This window comes from Setaria viridis, chromosome 9 (assembly GCF_005286985.2).
Source record: "Setaria viridis chromosome 9, Setaria_viridis_v4.0, whole genome shotgun sequence".
Classification (NCBI taxonomy): Eukaryota; Viridiplantae; Streptophyta; class Magnoliopsida; order Poales; family Poaceae; genus Setaria; species Setaria viridis.
This window is the reverse complement of record NC_048271.2, coordinates 34,189,535-34,211,028: the sequence shown is the minus strand read 5'-3', so window position 1 is coordinate 34,211,028 and position 21,494 is coordinate 34,189,535. Positions and strand designations below refer to the sequence as shown.

Sequence of the window (21,494 nt, the reverse complement as noted above, 5' to 3'; positions counted from 1 at the left end):
TAGCCTTCCTTATTTAGCAAGTCTGATTCGAGCATTGATGGTGGGAGTAAATGACAAACTCGTGCATCGTTGGTGGGAGTAAATGATCAATTTGTTAACTGGCCAGAAGGTATTAGGAGGAACTTTGTTGGATGGTCCTAAAGTTATATAAACGTTCGGAGGTGAACAATTTTTTTTTGACGGAGGTACATAATGCTCAAGCTGTGCCAGTCTAGCAAGAAAACACTAGGCGAATTTTGAGATAACGTAACAATATCACCAACTACAAGGATTTTTGGTTAGTAATAATCTTTTATTTAGTCAAAATCCGCCTACTTTACTTTAGAGGACTAGCTCTTTTTATTGGACTCGTGGGATTCTGACGAAGCTAACTTCACTAACCAATGATACTATTTCGCACACAAGACATTCTAGCCTTGTGATCTCCAACACTACTAATGGTAAGAAGAAACCAAAAGTATTTATTTAGTCGGTCAAATGATACCTAGATTTGAATTGTTTGACTAAATCTAATATAGTTAAGATTCTTAGTCTTGCTAACCCAAACATGTGCTCAAAATGCGATACGACTCTATTTGGTTGCACTACTTAGATTAGCTATATGGATTATATTTGGTTGCAGGCCTGCATTGTATATGGTTAACTCTTAGTGACTTGACTTACGTGATGTTTGGATTGGCTAAAACAGGAAGTCTAAAGTTTGGCCCTTATATGTTGATGGGCTAAACATGAGCTAATCAAAGGTTAATAGGCTCTAACCACCCATTAGCCTTTATCTGTGCAATTAATTAGTAATTACCTCATGTTTAGTCCTTGTATTTAGCATAAAAAAGGCTAAAGTTTAGCCCATAGGATTCAAACCCGAAAACCGGCAATGGACAATTAGATTAGCAATTAGCTCATATCTAGTCCTTATATTTAGCATAAAAAAGCCTAAAATTTAACCCGCTCCTAAGCTCAAGGCCTGCCGAGTGCCGTTGGTAATGGACACCGGTGCGGTGTGGCCTGCCGGCTCGGCTGCCGAGCGAGAGATGGTGGGCGTCGCTGCAGCCGGAGACAGACCTGGGCAATCGGCGTAGAGAGAGAGAACTCAGTCAAAAGCTTCATTTTTCTCATCAACAACGCAGCACAAAACGACACAAAAATCAGCGGTCGTTTGACCAAATTTGTGCGTACTAGCACCAGGATGCGTCTCAGATTCAAATCGAGAGAAGAATAAAACATCACGAAAAGCCCAGCTTTCAGAGTACAGAGTGGACATTGTTACGCATACGGCTGCCTGGTACGATCTTGTTACGACTTGTTGATCCGTGCATCGCGTGTACCAAGGCTCTTGATGGCTATCACGACGCTTTGGGGCGTACACAAATCGTAACAACTCGTCGTACCAATAGCAGGGCTGACTTGATTGCAATTAGAACTTCCATTCATGCAATACATGAGACCCAACTAAAACTTGCAATTGTCTTTACACCCCCAGATTGCCGTACAGACTAATGATAAGGATAACAAAACATACAAGGTGGCACCATGGGTCTGAAGAACTTCTTGCATCCTCGAGGTAAAGGCTGTCTAGTGAATATCACTCCTCTTCCTCCTCATCCATGTCATTTTCACTAACAAGATGACCAAGGGAAACCTTGGCCTTTTTCATTTGTGGTGAACTCGAGGCAGCAACCCCCTCGCATTTCCTCTTCTCACCCTGCCCTGCATCATCCCCATCTTGCATACCCTCACCTGAAGACTTGCTGCCACCGCCGTCCTGGGCAGAATCATCCTTATTCTCTGATGGTAGCTCAGGCTCAGCTCCCTTTTTCTCCAATGGTAGCTCAGATCCCTTCTTCAAGGACTGCTCGCACTCTTTCAGGAACGCACGCACATCGTCATTCTCCGCGACATGCAGGGCTGTCTGGCCGCCTTTCGTCTTTGCTGTGACGTCGACACCTTTCTTCACAAGGTACTTCACAAGATCCAGGTGGGAGTTCTGCGCAGCGAAATGCAGCGCCGTGAAGCCTTTCCTGTTCTTCGCTTTCACGGTGGCCCCAGCCACCAGCAGCTCGCGAACCACTTCTATATGGCCTTTCTGGGAGGCAAAATGAATTGCAGCGGTGTCATCCATTGCTGCAGCCCCTACATCAGCTTTGTGCTTGCAAAGGCATTTCACAACCTCAACATGCCCAGCCCATGCAGCCAAGTGGAGTCTGAATAAAGAAATAAATTGTGTCAAGAAGATAGTAAAATTAACTGAGAAAATCGATAGAGAATACTACTGCAACAACATATCCTGCCCACTGAGAGACTACCCTGCCTCTATACTGCACTGACAATTCATCAAGAATGATACGCCAAGAAAGCTAAAATGAAGAATATCCGCATTGATACTAGCAGAATGTTGGGGTCAGTGCAATAGCATATATTGCACATAATTGTGCCTAGTCAATCCCTTGCCAAAACTTGAAGCCAAGAGACAACACAATGGATTGTTACCCTGAATTATCAACAAAGTTCAGGAACTACTACAACTAATAGGTAAAAGAGTTTGGTGCAAGCTAGTTTCAGGAGGAAATGTTATCACAACTTGGCCATGCGAATTTCCATTACAATGAATCCCTTGGTAAAAGATAATAATCAGCATACAAGCTGAAAAAAGGAGAAAATAAATAAACATGTTGGTAATGATATAGCATGACAAATCACAGAGTCAGCATGTACAATTCTGGATGTAAATATGCTTCACTAAAGCAAAGATTATATCTACACTGTGCCATATCACTCTTGCAGATATAAACAGAAGGCATTGGCTGGATATGATAGTGAGAGAAATATGAGATGTTCCAGCGGTCAAATACCAAGCATGATGTAGAGAAATCAGTTTTCCCTCAACCCAAACTATTCATAGATGCAGTAATAACGATTTATAGTTCCAATGAATCAGTTTGCCCCCAAAGTTGGTCTTAGTAGCCTCTTAGGACTTGAACCCAGGTATGGGCCTTAGGGTCTTATTGAGGCCCAGTTTGTAAACCCGAGAATTTAATCCATGCCTGCAATTATTCACGCATTCTGATTAAGCTTGAGTTGGAATTGCTTAAGACATTCAACTCATGAGCAAGCTAGCGAAATCTTTTGGGTACGTGTAACAGTAGACATACAGCTTGTGTTATAACCAGCTACCGAAATAACAAGAAGCAAAGAGATGAACTACGGTGCCCTATGTTATCCATTAATTAGCAGCAAAATTGCTTGATGGCTACAACCTACAGCTTTGATGGATAAAGATGATGTGTCAGTGCTTTGTGGCGGAAAAAAAAAGGAGGTCCAGATGCAGGATGAACAGAATTTCGTGTAGTGTTATAGGCTGGTCGATTTCGTAAAAGGAAACGTGGCTAGTCAGCTGCAACAACAGAATGCGTAACAAAAATAATGAGGAGCTCAATCATCTAAAAGAAGAAGCCGCAGGCGCATACACATGCTTCTTGTGCTAGGGTTAGTGACCAAGGGCATATGTAATTATGTACTCTACTCCAAATAAAAATAGTAACGATCCAACACAAGGCATGGCTACTCGGCTCTTCTCTGCTCAGATGGTGGGGGGAGGAGGGAGGGAAAGGGGGGATTGGCCGATTGGCAGGGATGGTGGTGCGTACGGGGTGCGGGAGAGGCGGTCCCTTGAGTTGACGGCGAGAGGGTTGGACTCGCACAGCGACTCCGCCGCGGCCGCATCACCATCCCTCGCAGCCTTGTGCAGATGGAGATCGCCTTCCTCATCTCGCCCTCGCCCACGCCCTCTTCCGCCTCCGCGGCCGCCGCCGCCGCCGCCGCTGTGCCGCCTCCCCATCTGTCTGGGCCTCCGGGGTCGGAGCGACCGGATCGGGAAGCTAATTGGAGCAGAAAGGAAGGACCTCAACGGCTCAACCGGCCTAGACGAGCCGCATCTGAAGTGGGCCTTATCATATTTAGATGGTTTGGGCCTTATATACTGTACTTTCTTATTAGTCCTCGGTTTGATAAAGCCCAAATCCAAGAAAATAAAACGAGTCCAAGAAGAAAAAGGTGGAGCTATGGTTTGGATTTGGGCCTTATCTTTCTTAGGAATTGTCAGTGCCACTGAAAAATTACAACTGTTTTTTACACCATACTAGGTATTTTTACGAAATTCCTAAACATCTATCGGGTGTTTTCCTTCCTTTATTTCACCCAGATATATGTGGCTACGATCCCCTCAAGATTGGTGCAGCAACTTCTTTTGGTTGGCCGGTGTGTTGTTATTTCAGTAACAAAGATGTACATGCAGCCCGCAGCCCGAGAGCCCAGCACGAAGCCCGTATTTTTAGCCTGTACCTAGCCCGGTCCGTAACTCTTTGGACTCGGGCTGGCCCGGCCCGCATAATCGTTCCGGGCGTGGGCTGTTGCCTCAGCCCGACGGGCGGCATGACCCGGCATGAAAACGCACCCCAAACCCGTTGCCGGCCCGTCAAGCGAATAGCAGGCCGGCCCAGCAGCAACCGGAGCAGCCCACCAACGGTCGGGAGGGGGGGCATATATAAGCCCCCCGCGGCTGGCCACGCCCCCCTTCACAAACCCTACCCCGTTCTCCCTCCGCCCGCCACCTCCTCGCCTTCTCTCTCCTCCGTTGCGCTCCAGGCTCCTCGCCTCATCATCTCCTCATGTCCCGTCCTGTCCCGTCCCGGCGTCCCGCACCCGCAGCCCCCAGTCTCACGTCCCGGCGACGGCCAACGGCGACCGGCGCGCTGCCTCCTCGCCTCGACTCCTCCGCTCCCGGCTCACCTCCTCCGCGTCCGCGCCTCCGCCTGACCGCCTTTCTAGCTCCCTGCCTCCCTGGTGCCTTGCCGGCTTGCCACCGGCACCGCCTCCTCGCCTCGACTCCTCTATTTCCCACTCCTTGACTCCTCCTGTCCCGCCTCCCTGGATTTGGATCTACATCTAGATCCTCCTGATCCTTAGATCTAGATCCTCCTGATCCTCTTCTTGTTCTCCTGATCTTATTCCCGTCATCCTCTCCAGCTCCGGGCTGAGCCGCTGAGGCGTCACAGGTATGTAGATCCTCCTGATCCTCTTCTTGTTCTCCTGATGTAGATCCTCCTGATCGTGTTCCTGTTTTCCTGATCCTCTTCTTGCAGGTAATTGTCTTCTTCTCCTGCTCTGGGCTTCGGCGTCGCAGGTAACTGTCTTCTTCCTTGTTGTCCTCCTGATCCCCTTATTGTTCTGCTGATCTTCTAGTTGTTCCTAATCTTGTTCTCCTATTTTTCTTGCAGGTATCCGTCGCCCCGTCAGGTGCCGCGCGCCGTTGAGTGACGGAGCGGTTGAGGCCTGACACCTGAGGGACGCCCTGGCTGCCGCCTGCCACAAGAGGTTGTCGTGATGGACGAGAACTACACCATCAACGACGACCTAAGGGCCTGTGGCCTGCCAGGTAACTTCTTTTTGATCCTTTTGTTCTTGTTCTCCTAATCATCTTCTTGTTCCTGTCTTCCTGATCCTCTTCTTATTCTGTTCTACCAGGTGACGATGAGAACGATGTGGCTGCCGAAGCTGTGCCACTCGTTGGTAGCTCTGCTGCTCCCGTCAATGTGGATGCTGCCGGTGCTGGAGGTACTGTCCCATCTTCTACCCCATCTTCTACCCCAACTACATCAATGGGCACCAGTGTCCGCAAGGGGAAGCGGCGATCTGCTGCCTGGAATGACTTTGAGGAGTTGTTCCAGGAAGGCGCCAACGGGAAGAAGGTAAGGTACGCTGCCAAGTGTCGTCATTGTTCTCACATTCTTACTGGCCGGTCTTGTGCTAGTACTGGCCATTTGCTCCGGCACCGGAAGATGTGCTTGGCTAAACAAAACCATTCTTCTCTTGTTCAGTTGCAACTACAATTCCATTCTGATGGCTCAATTATTAATTGGGAATACAAACCTGATCTTGCTCGCAAAGAATTGTGCCGGTTGATTGCTAGACTTGATCTACCCCTAGGCTTTGGTGAGACAGAGGCATTTGTGGAGTACATCCAGCGTGCTCATAACCCTTGTTTTGCTAAAGTTTCTAGACAGACCACTTCTAGAGATCTTACCAAGTTCTTTGCCGAGCGTCGTGTTTCTCTTATTGATACTTTGAAGTCTCATGTTTCTTCTATTTGTCTTACTTCTGATATTTGCTCAGGGAATGCCAAGGAGGACTACCTTAGTGTTGTTGCACATTTTGTTTGCGCTGATTGGGAATTAGATAAGAGAGTCATTACTCTTAGGTTGATTGATTGCTCCCATTCTGGTGTTAACATTGCTGAGCGTATTGAACAAGTAGTTTCTGAGTTTGGTTTACAGGATAAAATTTTCTCTATCACACTTGACAATGCTTCTGCTAATACTTCTGCCATGTCCACACTTATTCCCAAATTTGTTGGTTATCTAGGTCCAGATCCTGAACCTCTTGATTCTGATAAAGCACTTGTTGGTCTTTTGCATCAACGTTGTGCATGTCATATTATCAATCTCATAGTCAAGTCTGGTTTGAAGAGGATCAAGGCTTATCTTGAGGCTTTTAGGACTGCAATCTCTTTTATGAACTCTTCTAATCAACGCATTGCAGCTTTCCATAACTTCTGCATTGTCAAGGGGGTACGCCCTCATAAGTTTGGTTTAGATATGGATGTGAGATGGAATTCTACATATCTTATGCTCAAACATCTACTACCATATAAGACTGTCTTTTCTGTCTTTATTTCTGCTCATTATGTGCACAATGGCCAGCCACTTCTGACTGAAAGCCATTGGGTAATTGCTGAGAAAATTTTACTGTTCCTTGAAATGTTTTATGATTCCACTGTTGCTTTATCTGGTGTTTACTATCCAACAAGTCCTTTGATGTTGCATCATATTATTGAGATTTCTTGCCATTTGCATGGTCAAGATTCTGATCCATTGCTCAGAAATATTGTTGTTCCCATGAAGCTTAAGTTTCTCAAGTACTGGCAGAACATACCTCTGTTGTATTCCTTTGCATTCATTTTGGATCCTAAAGCTAAGGTGAGAGGTTTTCATAATGTTCTCCAACTTCTTTCTCAGATAGTTGGTGTTGATTACTCTTCTTATTTCACTGAGGTAAGAACTGAATTACATAAGTTGTTTAACAAGTATAAAAACAAGTTTGGTGTAGTTCGATCGCAAAGGCCCGCTCAACCTTCAGCTGCTACTGGTAAGAAAAGAACATCATGGGGTGAGATCTTTGGTGGTCCTGGTTCATGTGGTTCTCCTGTTCTTTCATCTACACCTCCTATATCTCCTGCTTCTGAGCTGTCATCCTACTTGGACAGTGATAGTATTACTTGCTATGACGATGAATTCAACATACTTAGTTGGTGGCATGAGCACAAGCTATCCTATCCTATTTTGTCCATACTTGCTAAAGATGTTATGTCTGTTCCAGTTTCCACTGTTTCTTCGGAATCTTATTTTAGTCTAACTGGCAGGGTGATTGAGGAGCGGCGCCGACGGTTGTTGCCAGAGACGGTAGAGATGTTGACCTGCCTCAAGGATTGGGAGTTGGGAGATGCAAGGGCCCAACATGATGTTGAGAAGGAGGTCAATAAACTGGAGGAAACTTACAAAAGCACCTACCTAAACATGGATGAAGGCCAAGCTAGTTAGTAAGTCCATTACTAACTCATTTTTTGTTCATTTGTTAAACACTTTCAATTGCTAACACTAATGCTGTTGTGCACCTCTAGGCCTACCCCAGGAGCAAGCTGAACTGTTGGAGGGCTGGAGGATGAAGCTGAAGCATGTTGCCTGTTGGACTTGGACTGTTGCCTGTTGGTGTTGGCTTGGCCAGTTGTTCAAAGATGTTATGTCTGTGTGTGTCTCAATGTCTGTAAACTGTAATGTTGAATTGAACTAGTTTTGAGCTGGCTGTACTCTTTTTCCCTTTCTAGGGTTTTCTCACAAGGGTGAGTTTTTACCTAGGAAGGTTTTTAATGAGGCAGCCAACACTTGATCACATAGATCAAGTGTTAACAGCTCTAATAATACCTTTATTATGATTTCTGACTTTCTGTGTGATTGTGTGATTGTGTCCATGTGATGAATGTGTGATTGTTGATTAACCTTCTATTTTGATTTTTGAATGTTTGATGAACTTGAAAATTTTAGATTGTGAATCAGTGTTTCACCCTTATGAGGTGAAGTTTTTTTCCTCTTGACAGGCCGTGGGCTGGCCCGGCACGTAAAAATGGCCGAGTTCTTCGGGCTGGCTCGGCACGAAAAAGGCCTCACGGGCCCGTGCAGCCGCTAGTGAGGCCCGTGGGCTGGCCCGGCACGGCACGACGGGGTTACTGTGACGGGCCAGGCCCGGCATGAAAATGAACGGGCCATGCCGGGCCCATGCTGGACCGGGCCGGGTGGCCCGAATGGACATCTATATTCAATAATGCTACGTGCAGGTCGTCCGACGCCAACAACTTCCTCCGAACGGACGCGTGGCGCGACATGGTCCACATCTTTTTTACTGCTACCGTTTCTATGGTTGTTTATATCTCCCGGACCACATTCCTATCGCACACCAATTCAGTCCAGAGTTCACGCCGCAAGCCCGCGACCATTCATTCTACAAGCACAGCCTCCTCCTCTCCCCTTCCTACTACTGCTACGATCCCCACCGGTGTGACCACACGAGCCAGCAAGCAGTGGGGTCAGCAGCGCCTTCGGCCAGCAAGTGGTAGGGCCCGGCGGCGCTGGTGCCCACGGCCGGCGAGCGGCGGGACCCGACAGCCTGCGCCGGCGGGACCCCTGCAGCGGCGGTAGCACTGTTGCGTCTCCGGTGGTAGTGACGGGCGGTGTTGCGGTAGTTATTTTTAGATGTTGCAACAGTGGCTTTTGATGTTTCATCTGTTTTACAACAGTCTGACTTGCCAGCAATCGGGTGTTGCATCAACTTGTTCATGATGTTGCGTATAGTTGTTTTCTTTGTTTCGGTCTCTTCTTCTTTCGTTGTTGCAATGTTGTAAGAGATGTTTTTTTGTTGTTGCAATATGTCTGTTTTGAATGTTGCACGAAATGATTCGAGATGTTTCATGCACGTAAAGGTGTTGCAATCCTCATTGTTGCAAGTGTTGATTTTTGATGTTCCGATAGTTATTTTTCAATGTTGCGACGGAACGTTTGATAAAAAAAATTATTGGACGCCCGGGTGCTAGTACATCTGTTGTTATTTTTGTTGGCCCATTTAGGTTGTTGGTCCGGCATCCCCTCCTTCCTACCCCCGAGAGATTTCCAGTATCATTTGATGTCTCCTTCGTAGAGCTCGCCGCGCCGTCGATGGCGAGCGACGACGGGAGACGGCGTGCGGCGGGGATGCGAGACGTCGTGGGGGCGGCGATTTCTATGGATTGCGATGCCAGCAAAGGTTAGGTTGTTCACTCCCCTCTTGCTCCGTTCAACCTGGAGCAGCGCAATCGTCCCTCCCGCCCCAGGTGGCCTCAAGTCCCCTTCATTTTGCATTTGCTTTAATCCACTAATTTCTCATCTGATTCGTTCAACTAATTTTGAGATATGGGTGCATGTGGTAGTGTGGTGATTATCAAATTTGGTTTTAGGGGCAGCTCTTCATAGTCAGGGTTGATGGGGGATTTCAGGGAAGGGGAATTAGCTGTTCCTCTCTTCTCGTATCGTGCTATTAACCTATGTGTGGCTTCTCCAGATGTAGTACTGCTCCCCCCGCACAACTTTTAGGGCCTCCTTTGTTTTAAGTTCATTTTTTGTTTTGTTTATGACTTTTTCACAATGGATGACAACGCCCCTCGCGGGATTCTGTGTTAAGTAGTGGTCAGGAGCAGGCCTTGCTGTTGCAGTCCCAGGGCGCTGGCGGTGTTCAACAAGATCCGTCAGCTTTGACACCCATATATTTAGTTCACTGGCACCTTATCTGTGCATCAGATCGGCTATGTTATTTTAGAGAGCTAGCTAGAATGTTACCCTAAAGAGAAAGCGTGTTTTCAAGTGTGGTTGTTGCGCCACTATTACTACTACTTTTTTGCTAGTAATGCTATATTCTATGAACTGCAGGATTCTCTTCTTTATGTGACTTGTTAACATTGTTGTTTTGAGGAAGGCATGTAATGATAATTATTTTTGTTTTTTGCATAAGCTTCTTTAGATGTTATGCTGAATCAAGAACTAAATAGTTGCAAGCACTACTGCTTTATTTACAGGCGATCCTCATATGTTTAATTGTGGTTTTTGGGGCCACTGAGGCACCGACCAATTGTGTTCATGTCCAAATAGATATCATTCAAAAGGAAGAACTGCACGGGCCGTGTTTTGCCTGCTAACACTACTGGAGTTGAGCATGTGGATAGCCCTCCCGAATCCGAAAACCTGCAACCTAATAACATTGTATTCCCTCCTTTTATCATTAACCTTTTTTATTTTTCAGTTCAATTTCAATCATCTGTAATATATAGGTATTCTTTTAGCAGGATATACTTTCAACTGGACACATAAACTTGATGGAGGAATTTGTTGCATTCTGTAAAACATAGATATGTACATTTTTTCGAATATACCTTTTTTTCCAAATTGTTTTTTTATCCGCTTGCACATAACATGTTCTTTTGAACTGCTCAGTAAAACATTTTCTAGGTCGTTTATACCCTCAGGCTATTCCTTTCAATTGCTCATTTAATTTTTGTTCATATGCTTCTGCTTTCATTTGGTATGGGTTATTCCACAAAGCAGAGCAGGTTCTTCGACGGAGGGAGCATGAAAACAAAAGGCTTCTCGAGAAACACTTTTTTTTTATGTCAAGAAAACCAAAGAAACACTTGTGCTGTTATATGGTGATTACTTGCCAGTAGAGGTAAATTCATTGTACTCAAAGCAGTAAATCTCCATTTTCTCCCCTATTTTTTTTTTGTCTATCTTTATCTTTCTTTTTTTCTTCACTTGTCTATTTGAGGTAAACATTGTTGACTGTACATTTTTCTTTCAGGTCATTGACGAACTATGCCAACTTATCCATGATAATTCAGTTATTAAGTGCAAGTCCTATACCTTTCCAGTTGAGCCTTTCTTCAACATAGTTAACAATCTTCTCGCAATTAGGAGACAGTTGGGAAGTTGTCACATTGTTCTTTTGTTTTTTGCATCTTCACTTGCAACGGTGTCCTGTATTGTTTTAGAAGTGAATAACCAATAGATATACCGATAATAGTTCCATGTAATGGACGGGAGGTTCAATATTCTAGCACTAGTACGTATTTGCACGAAAGTCATTACCTGCCCCTGAAAGCTATGATCCGAAATCGGCCTTGGTGATAGATTTGCTTTCAGAAGAGAGGGTGGAAGAGACGTGACTTACCTTCTGACAACAGATCTGAACAGCACAGCAAATTCGGTTGGAAATAAATTCTGTAGCATTCCTAATTTTGATAACTAAACAAGGCCTCAGTTTCACCCTTCGCGTGCCCATATGACGTGTCATTATGGTATTGGTCTAAAAGGTGGTTGATTGCCAACAGACAAATCACTCGGAAGATGGCTAGACACTCCCTCTTTTTTCTATCCCCGAGTACATAGATAGGAGGGAAACACACCTACTTTTAAATTTCTGGCACCTAATAAACTTTTGTTCACACGTACGTTTTCAGTCAATTTACATTGAAGTTTCAGTTATGTTATAATGAAACAAGTCCATGTGCTAAACTCCCCTAAAATACTTGAATTTTGCAACAGTTCAATTCAGACATTAAATTTATACACTAAGAAAACACCCAAATTCTTTCTAAATAACTTGAGTGCTCACAAATTAGGGATTTGGACACATATGAGCCATTGGGTTGATCCAAGGCTCCAAAAATCAGGTGCAGATTGGGCAAAAATGTCTAAGCAAACTATAGACGAATCTTTCTTCTTTTGCCTAAGAAAGGGATTGTCCAGATGGCAAAGTAACCAAGGAAAAGGTTATTTTCACTTTCTAAAACAATCGACCCTGTTTGTTTGACCCTCCGAAGAAAATTTTGGCTTAACGTAACCATCTTCTTCTCTACCTAGAAACAATTTTAGTTGGTTCAATATGAATTGTACTGAGATTTTGTCATTTTCATTTCTTCGTATACAAGTTCGGTTTGTTTACTTTAAAATTTGTAGGGTGATGTTAAGTGACATCCTATGTTAGAAAAATACTTTTAATAATTCTTATCATTACTTTTTGCAATTTTTATATCTAAAAATAATTAATATTAGAACCTATGAAACTAACCATGGAAAGTTCTTTATAGTTTTTTTGTAACATATAATTTATGATAGCCTATGTCACCCTACACAATTTAGACTCAGTTATGACTTGCGGGAAAAAAAAGAAGATAAATCGTAGATTGGACTAACTGAAATATCTAATGAAAAAAGTGAATGATTTTATAGTAATAAAATGGACTTCTTCCAATATAACTAATTAAACACTCTTTTCTTAAAGAAATGGTAATCGATTTGTTTGTACGAGAGAAGTCGAGAAGATTACTGGAATCGAAGCTGAACCATGGCGAAAACCCACAGGTTTCCTGCAAGTAATGCAATCCAACTTGAGGAGCGACGTGAGTATTTGCAAACCGGTTCGTGAGAATCGTGAACTCTGAAAATGAACATGCAAGTCAAAGTCTTCGGTCTTCCCCACCCCCGGCCGCCATGGGCCACCACCATGGCTGTTCTTTTGTCTTTGGACAAGTCCACTGTCCACCGACGATAGACAGGGAGGGAAGCTCCGATCTGATCCCTTCTTTGGGCCCACATGACATGACAATGACAATGACACGGGGGATTGCCGCTCGGGGCACGCCATGAGCAGTACCGGAATGGAACAAGGGGAAGGGAAGACTGGACTGACCTGCCAGTATGTGGTCTCCTTTGCAATCCTCATAGGATGATGTGATTGCGGTGGAATGGACCTGGAGCAATTAGTTTACTGGAGCAATTAGCAGCCGCTTCGCCCAGTCGTTGTCTTCGTCTGGTAATCGCCATTGATTTCCAATCCACACCAGATCGCGGAGGAGAAGAGGGGGGCAGTCCTGGCTGCTGCTCGATTCGCAGCGCAGGGACTCTCCTCTCCTCCGACTAGCCCAGCCCAGCGGCTCCTGCGCGGGCACCGGCCATGGCGTCCCTCCCCTTCCTCTGCCTCATCCTGCTCGTCCCGCTCCTCGCTGCCGCGCAGCGGATGCCCTCTTTCTCCGCCAACGACACGGCCTGGCGCCCCGCCGACAGCAACCGCACCCTCGTCTCGCCGCAAGGGGACTTCGCCGCCGGGTTCGTGGCGGCGAGCTCCGCTCCGCCCGCTCCGCCCAGTTACCGCTTCGCCGTCTGGGTCGTCGGCGCCAACTCCACCGACAGGGCCGTCATCTGGTACGCCCACAAATCCGCCGACTCCTCCCCCATCGATGCCGTCGTGGCCGACGGCACCTCCGCGCTCGCCGTCGACGCTTCGGGCCGGCTCGCCTGGACTGCCGGCGGGAACAACACCGCCATCTGGTCCCCTGCCATGAATTCCTCCACGGGCACGGCGGTTCTGCAGCTCAACGACTCGGGGAGTCTCGTCTACGGCGCGGCCTGGTCGAGCTTCTCCGAGCCAATCAACACGCTCATGGCGGGGCAGGCCATACCAGGGGGAGGCAGCGCCAACAGGACGCTCCAGTCCGCCAACGGCCGCTACACGCTCGTCAAGTCCGCCACGCTGCAGTACGGCAACCTGATGTACGCCAACATCAGCGGCGGCGGCTCCCTGCTCAACCTCACCAACGACGGCAAGCTCCTCCTGAGCGGCGGGAACGGGCAGCTCATCGCCTCGGACCAAGGCACCAGCAAACGGGTGCGGCGGCTCACGCTCGACGACGACGGCAACCTGCGGCTCTACAGCCTGCTGCCCAAGACCCGGCGGTGGAACGTGGTGTGGCAGCTCGTGCAGGAGCTCTGCACCATCCGGGGCACCTGCAATGCCAGCAGGATCTGCGTCCCCGTCGGCGCCGACAGCGTCAGCTGCGTCTGCCCGCCGGGGTACCGCAACGCTACCGCGGACGGCCCCTGCGCGCCGAAGCAGAACTACACCGGCAGGGGCAACGACGACAAGTTCGTCCGGATGGACTTCATCTCCTTCTCCGGCGGCGCGCTCAACACGCTGTCGGACTCTGGCCCCTGGATGAAGAAGCAGACGCCGCAGAACCTCGCGGAATGCGAGAGAATCTGCCGGCAGGACGCGGGCTGCGTGGCGTTCGGGTACAAATTCGGCGGCGACCGGACGTGCCTCCAGTACAATCGGCTGGTGGACGGGTACTGGTCCCCGGCGACGGAGATGTCGACGTACCTGCGGGTGGTGTCCTCGGACAACGACAGCAACCCGTTCACGGGGATGACGGACATGATCCAGACGGTGTGCCCGGTGCGGCTGGCGCTACCGGTGCCGCCGAAGCAGGCGAAGACGACGATCCGGAACGTGGCCATCATCACGGCGCTGTTCGCGGTGGAGCTCCTGGCCGGGGTGCTGTCGTTCTGGGCGTTCCTGCGCAAGTACTCGCAGTACCGGGAGATGGCGCGGACGCTGGGGCTGGAGTACCTCCCCGCCGGCGGGCCCCGGCGGTTCTCGCACGCGGAGCTGAAGGCGGCGACGAAGGACTTCTCCGACGTGGTGGGGCGCGGGGCGTACGGGACGGTGTACCGCGGCGAGCTCCCCGACCGGCGCGCCGTGGCGGTGAAGCAGCTGCACAGCGTGGGCGGCGGCGAGGCGGAGTTCTGGGCGGAGGTGACCATCATCGCCCGGATGCACCACCTCAACCTGGTCCGCATGTGGGGGTTCTGCGCCGACCGGGACCAGCGGATGCTCGTCTACGAGTACGTGCCCAACGGCTCGCTCGACAAGTACCTCTTCGCTGGTGGCGGCGGCGGCGCTGCTGCTGCCGGAGAGGAGAACGACAACTCCTCCTCGTCGGAGCAACAGCAGCAGCAGCCATTGCTTGACCTCCACACCCGCTACCGCATCGCCCTGGGCGTGGCCCGCGCCATCGCGTACCTCCACGAGGAGTGCCTGGAGTGGGTGCTCCACTGCGACATCAAGCCGGAGAACATCCTGCTGGAGGACGACTTCTGCCCCAAGGTGTCCGACTTCGGGCTGTCCAAGCTGACGAGCAAGCGCGACAAGGTGACCATGTCCCGGATCCGGGGCACCCGCGGGTACATGGCCCCCGAGTGGGTCATCCACCGGGAGCCCATCACGGCCAAGGCCGACGTCTACAGCTTCGGCATGGTGCTGCTCGAGATCGTCTCCGGCCGCCGCAACTACGGGTTCCGGCAGGAGTCGGTGGGCAGCGAGGACTGGTACTTCCCCAAGTGGGCGTACGAGAAGGTCTACGTGGAGCGCCGCATCGACGACATCATCGACCCGCGCATCGCCGCCTCCTACGACGACGCCGCCAGCGTCGCCACCGTCGAGCGCATGGTCAAGACCGCCATGTGGTGCCTGCAGGACCGCGCCGAGATGAGGCCCTCCATGGGGAAGGTGGCCAAGATGCTCGAGGGGTCCGTCGAGATCACCGACCCCGTCAAGCCCACCATCTTCTGCGTCCAGGACGACTAGTCGATCAGCTGGCCATTCCAGCCAGATGTGAATGTGAATTCCCCTGCTGTTCGTTTATAGAAATTACCACTACTAGTTACTGCGTACTACTGCAGCAACTGCAGATCGAGTTCCCCTGTTGGGGGCTTTTTTAAGAAAAAGGATGTTCCCCCTGATGGAATGGAAGAAAGAAACTCATATATTTCTGCCTGGTCTCGGCCGAAACAGAGCAAAAGCAAAACAGAGTGATCATCATCTGCTATGAGAAAGAGAAGGTGCCAGGAAATCACTGTTTTCTGGTCTTCGTTACGCCTCGTCTGGCCCTTGGATTTCCAGATCCCAAACGTGTCCCTTTCTTCATACCGGTCAAACACCAACGGCGTAGACTACTGTGCAGCGTTGACTTTGACAGGTCAACGATTCAACGCGACTGACTAATTGGCGGATTACTGTTGCTTTGCTATAAAAGTCCATCTTGCTTCAGGTCAGAGACACGTCACGAAAGCTCAGCTCTCAGCAAAATAGAAAAAGGTCTCAATTTTCTTTTACCAACACGATGAAGCTCATGGTATTCACATGGGAGCACGTGACTGCCGCATTACCAATGGGCCATCCGTGTGTCGCCTCCGATTTTCTTTACAGGATTCCCTCCATTCCCTCTCTTTACTGTGTTTCAGAATTGGAGAACGCATATCCCATCTAGTGATCTAGATTTTTCGTGCTAACTACTCCTTCCGTTCTAAATTGTAGGTCGTTTTGGTTTTTCTAGATTCATAAATATTATTATGCATTCATACATGTTTGGGTTCATAGATGTTATTATGCATCGTATAATAATATCTATGAACTAGAAAAGTCAAAATGACCTGCAATTTGGAATGGGAAGTACTTGTTTCGTGGAACCTTTCTTTTAACAGAGTTTCTATCTATTTGCAAAGAGTCCAATTTTTATGCATCTCATCAGCCAAATTTTGGACGGCCGTGAAGTTCTTTGCGATTTGTGTTGCCTTTTTCCACCTTCTCTCTGTGTTTTGGGCTGATTGTTGATGTGCTATGTCTTTTTTTCTATACTGTTTCAGCCCAAGCCCATGCAAACTTATGGACCTTCTGGTTTATAATTTGGCCCACCATTTACCAAGTTGGTAGATCTTCGACGCTAGAGAGGTTCTGGTTTGAATGTCCAGCTTGGGTGCTGGACCCTCAGCCAGGGTTGCGCCTACGTGCTTGGTGATCCATTCCGTCAGGCTTGTAGTTTCATGCGTTGTGTGGCAGCAGGTTGTTTCTGTGCTCTGTGTTTGTAGTGTTGTCATGTGTGCAACCATGTGAGGTGTCCTCTGCTACCTGCGCTTCAAGATCCTTGTCATTGTACTATTGCTTCTTTCTCTTAATGAAACATGCGCAACACAAATTTTGGATATAATAGTCGAAATTGTGGCTGTGTTCGTGATGTGGATCTCAGGATCTCAGTTTATATTGCCATTGATGGAGTCTGTGTGAAACAATGGTTAAAAGACCACCACTTCGACTTCGACACTTCGTCACGTTCGACAAAGCAAACAGATGGTTGGCATCTTTTCTTTTCTTCACCTATCAATATTTATAGATGGCTGAGGTCTTTTCCTTTCTTTTTCAGTGAGATTTTTTATTTTTCACAGCTCGGGAGGTTTTTCAGCCATCACTAGGATGAATAAAATGATACATACCTAAGATGAATTTGCATTATAAACCAGGCTTCCTTAAACATTTCTTTTCATTGTTCCTTTGTACACCAGCTTTGCTTGCAAAACTCTATACCAACCAATGCACTTCTCTTGCAATGTAATGCAGCGAGTAACTAATTAACGAAGCTTGGAGCTCGAATGTAGGGCATCAAAGGGGATCACCAGAAATCCACCGTGCAAACATAGCAAAGCACTGCCTTGGCATGTACTCCGGAGCAGTATGCCCACCACCCTATGATGATATACAGCGAAATGTATCAGGATCTATCTTCTTGGCTGGTATGAGACAGTAATCTTCATGCTGACACAACAAAACAGGAAAAAGGTTTCCTGCTGATCAATGGATAGATTGATAATTGAAGATACATGTGTCTTTCTTACCTTCACAGTTGCGAATGTAAGGTTATTAGAGTATGACCTTGTAAATCTGCATAAAAAGTTTATCTGGTCAACAGGCTATTGCATAACTGAGTTTTTTCGGAACAAATCTTTAGGGCAAAAAAAAAACTACTTTTTTTTTTCTTAAGCAGGTGGTTCGATGTTCAGACAGTAGCCTGTCTGAGTACCATGTAATTGTGTTTCTAGACCAATTACTGTAATGTGGACTCACCCTGCAACTTGCCCATCGACAAACCATGGCCTCCAGTGATCCATAATAGAGAAATTAAGGGACTTAATCCAGGCTTGCGTGCCGATATGAGGTATAATCATGTCATGATCGCCACTGTAAACAAGGCTCCTGTAGTCCTTAGTGGTCACGTCCAGATGGTACTTCACCGTACTTGGAATGTCACTAGTATAAGGTATGGAGTAGTTGCACCTTGACCATGAAGGAACCGTGCCCTGTGTTGCAGTGTTGAAGGGTTACCTTTTTTAGATTATCAAAGGGTGGGATAGTTCTGTTTGAAATGATTTAGGGTCATGTTAAACGTTATGAAGATTATCGTTGCGCGGTAGCACATCTAAACATATTGTAACAGAGAGTGTGCTGCATTTATTTAAAATCAGTTTAGGCTATCAAACCTTGTGAATACCAAGAGCCTCTCTTACTGAGGCATTGTTTGCCCATACGCTGGACATTATGTATCCTGCAGTCTGCCAAGTGCCAAGAATGGTTTGATAATTTTGAGACGTCAGATAAGATCTCTTGAAAGTCGCATATAAGCAAAAATGCACCAAGTACTAAATTGAAGAGAAAAGGGAGAGCACATTTGGTCACTGACTCTGCACTGCAATGAAATCTCAGACAAGTTAAGCTGTGCATCTGCAGTATACTCCTGGAGCTGGAGCATCTCCCTCGGGCCTGAATTTAGGTTTGGCTTCGTCTCCATCTTGTGAGCATGAGGACTCGCAAAAGCGCAGACGGGCTCCAGAACATGGTTCGGGCATATGCCTTTGAGGCACTTTGAAAAATAAACCATTTAATTTGTCAGTCACTCTGTAGCAGTATCGTTGGAGATGTGAATAGAAATGTCATGCTTGGAAACAAGAAATATATGTGCCTCTTGTATGGCGTAAAGGCTGTTGATGCACTCAATGCTTTGGTGGCTGTTGTCGCCAACACTGCAGCTCTTCTTGTATGACTGAAAATAGCAAGAAGCAAGTAAATAAACAATTAAACAGGGACAACACTATCAACCATTTGCCGTTATACCATTCCACTGCAAACAGTTTTATTGCCAGAATGTTCTATTTAGCTTGACACTTGAGGTCATACAACAAAGATCCGAGCAGTAAGCTCTACTAAAATTTGCATAGTAAAAGTTGTGTTAAATTCAGTCTTAGAAACCCAACGGTACCATATGATGCTGTTCAATTAATTTTGTCCATTCTCACCTCATATATTTCGTCCGATATGATACCCATCCCATGAGCAAATGGAATTTTGGATGGATCATCAAAGTTAGAATCTGTGACTGGATTGCCTACGAGGTAGCCCTGAACATGATAGCGAAAAACATTATGTAAGCTTTATGTTGAGAGCTATTATGCCCAGCTAATTGTACTACAATGCTCAAACCTTTAGATTGAAATTTAGTTCATGGCCACCTTCTTTACCTGAAAAGTTACTATGTAACTAAGTTATTGTAGAGAAAAAATGCATTGAGAAAGAGACATGGGTGTGCACAAAAGGGGAACAAAATCAACAGAAACCCTGAAGGCATGATAAGTTACCCCTGGCGATTTCAGAGGCGATGGTTGGCACTATCTTGCCAGAGTACGAATCACCGGCGATATATAGAGGATTTGACAAGAACTCTGGATGCTCTTCAAACCACTGCAAAATTAATTACAGTAGAACAATGCATACATGCTTATCAATTAAGGTTTCTGATAATTGAAAAATAAAATTAATTGCAAGAGATGTGACCTTTCTGAGGAAGATGAGAATTTGGTTGACAGCTTTGGTATCACTTGACACGTATCCTCGGTCCGTGTCGGAATATGAAAATCCAGCACCAACTGGAGAATCAAGAAAAATGACATTGCTCACCTGGATTGTGCAAAAGAGTTTGAAGGAGCAATATATAAGATGTTGCATTTTGCCAGCTACACGGAGTTTGAAAGATTGAGAGGTGAAGTACTAACCTTGGTCCATGAATCTTGATTGTACATCAACTTAGGGAAGCCGTCGACATTGCCCTTAATGTCGAAGCTGAGAGGGCCTGCAAAAGTAGTGTGATAATAATGTACACATATTCTCGTCTTACTTTTTTTCCATTGAACGAAATGAACAAGATAACGATAGCAAGTACCAAGGCATGACGGTGGCAAAAGAAGCAAACGACAACGTAGTTTAGACTACCATTGTATGGCTACATATGAAAAGGACAAGCTTGGCATATCTACTGGAGAAACAAGCGGGATACCCTCGTATGCATCGAAGCGCAGAGCATGGCAAAAGCTAACACTGAGAGGAGCAAACTGCAATTGTGTTGGCGAAAACGAAGAATAGCTGGATGGATCACTGGTCGTGGCGTGCATACCGATCTCGTAGGCGAGGCCGCTGAGGACGGAGCACCCGGGGCCGCCGGTGAGCCAGAGCATGAGAGGGTCGTCGGCCGGGCTGCGCTCGGAGCGGACGAAGTAGTAGAAAAGGCGGACGCCATTGCTCTGGTCCACCTCCACGTACCTGCAGACATGGAGGTCAAGTTCATATGGAAGCAGGGAGAGCAAACAAGCTACTACTAGTATGCGTACCCTGTCTGGAGGTGGAAGGGGAGGGGGCCCTGGAAGCCAGGGAGATGGGTGATCGCGCCGCCGCCGCTGCTGTTGGAGATGGGAGGGCGCGACGGCCGGGAAGCATAGGAGCAGCAGAGCAAGAAGAAGAAGGTGGCGCAGCAGAGTTTTCCGGGGAACCTTGTTCGTGCCATTTCGCCGAAACCAGTGCCGGAGGCCCTATTAATACTTATCCTTCTGCTCTCTCTCTCTCTCTCTCTCTCTCTCTCTCTCTCTCTCTCTCTCTCTCTCTCTCTCTCTCTCTCTCTCTCTCTCTCTCTCTCTCTCTCTCTCTAACTTTTCTGCTTGTTCGTTGGTTCGTTTTATCTATATACGCATGTGCTTTCTTGCTTTGCCTGAATTCCTTTATGCCATACTTTTCCTCTGCTCGTTATGTTTGCAGCAACTGCATATGACGATTGACTCTGGAGCAGAGGAGGGATAATCCAATTCCAGGCGTCTCATCCGCCCCTCCGTTGCTTCCTTTTCGATCCCGGGTTATATGTCAGCTAGGAACAAAGAAGTGCAGGCGTATCCCGTAGGAAATAAAAAAAGGGTAGCTTTCAGTCGCGCGCGCTCGTGCCGCATAATAACATTGATTGTACCACAAAGTCATGTCGATTCTCCGAGTTGATTTTATTAACCTGCTTGCAGATCATGCACGGCGTGTAACTTAGCCTACTCATTGGTTGATTATAAATGCACATCTAAAAATATCTTATCTTATCTTACCTACTTATATATATATACCTATTATTAATTGAATTAATTAAATTAAATTAAACTTATTATTAAAGTCGTAGGAAATCAAAAAGGGTAGCTTTCAGTCGCACTCGCTCGTGCCGCGTGATGACATTGATTGCAAAATCCTGTAGCTTACTCCGAGTTGATTTTATTAACCTGCTTGCTGATCATGCACGCCGTGTAGCTTAGCCTACTCATTGGTTGATTATAAATGCACAT

At 47.1% G+C, this 21,494-nt stretch overlaps 4 protein-coding genes and 1 long non-coding RNA gene across 6 annotated transcripts; 3 read left to right on the top strand and 2 right to left on the bottom strand.

Annotated features, from left to right (window-relative positions):
* Positions 1 to 1,385: 1,385 nt before the first annotated feature.
* Positions 1,386 to 3,893, bottom strand: LOC117840576 (uncharacterized). Its single transcript, XM_034721094.2, has 2 exons — positions 3,645 to 3,893; positions 1,386 to 2,201 (listed from the first exon to the last, which is right to left on the bottom strand). Exons 1-2 carry the CDS (start codon positions 3,833 to 3,835, stop codon positions 1,583 to 1,585), a joined length of 810 nt encoding a protein of 269 aa, XP_034576985.1. The 5' UTR covers positions 3,836 to 3,893; the 3' UTR covers positions 1,386 to 1,582.
* Positions 3,894 to 6,199: 2,306 nt separating this feature from the next.
* Positions 6,200 to 7,799, top strand: LOC117835567 (zinc finger BED domain-containing protein RICESLEEPER 2-like). Its single transcript, XM_072291053.1, has one exon. It carries the CDS (start codon positions 6,381 to 6,383, stop codon positions 7,650 to 7,652), a length of 1,272 nt encoding a protein of 423 aa, XP_072147154.1. The 5' UTR covers positions 6,200 to 6,380; the 3' UTR covers positions 7,653 to 7,799.
* A 1,300-nt stretch (positions 7,800 to 9,099) lies between these two features.
* On the top strand, positions 9,100 to 11,455 carry LOC117837914 (uncharacterized). The gene is made up of 2 exons (XR_004636465.2): positions 9,100 to 10,857; positions 10,990 to 11,455. It is a non-coding gene; the product is annotated as an uncharacterized lncRNA (long non-coding RNA).
* Positions 11,456 to 12,839: 1,384 nt separating this feature from the next.
* LOC117837912 (G-type lectin S-receptor-like serine/threonine-protein kinase At1g34300) lies at positions 12,840 to 15,793 on the top strand. The gene has a single exon (XM_034717721.2). It carries the CDS (start codon positions 13,144 to 13,146, stop codon positions 15,610 to 15,612), a length of 2,469 nt encoding a protein of 822 aa, XP_034573612.1. The 5' UTR covers positions 12,840 to 13,143; the 3' UTR covers positions 15,613 to 15,793.
* Positions 15,794 to 17,291: 1,498 nt separating this feature from the next.
* LOC117837913 (serine carboxypeptidase-like 18) lies at positions 17,292 to 20,995 on the bottom strand. Of its 2 annotated transcripts, none has more exons than XM_034717722.2 (13): positions 20,514 to 20,787; positions 20,300 to 20,445; positions 19,902 to 19,978; positions 19,684 to 19,806; positions 19,488 to 19,590; positions 19,333 to 19,370; positions 19,149 to 19,250; positions 18,815 to 18,895; positions 18,536 to 18,715; positions 18,336 to 18,407; positions 17,923 to 18,155; positions 17,694 to 17,739; positions 17,292 to 17,544 (listed from the first exon to the last, which is right to left on the bottom strand). In XM_034717722.2, the coding sequence occupies exons 1-13, from the start codon at positions 20,684 to 20,686 to the stop codon at positions 17,461 to 17,463; spliced, it is 1,458 nt and encodes a 485-aa protein (XP_034573613.1). In that variant the 5' UTR covers positions 20,687 to 20,787; the 3' UTR covers positions 17,292 to 17,460. The 2 variants fall into 2 exon arrangements, with proteins under 2 accessions (XP_034573613.1, XP_034573614.1); XM_034717723.2 differs by having other exon boundaries at positions 17,518 to 17,613; positions 20,514 to 20,995.
* Between the last annotated feature and the right edge of the window lie 499 nt (positions 20,996 to 21,494).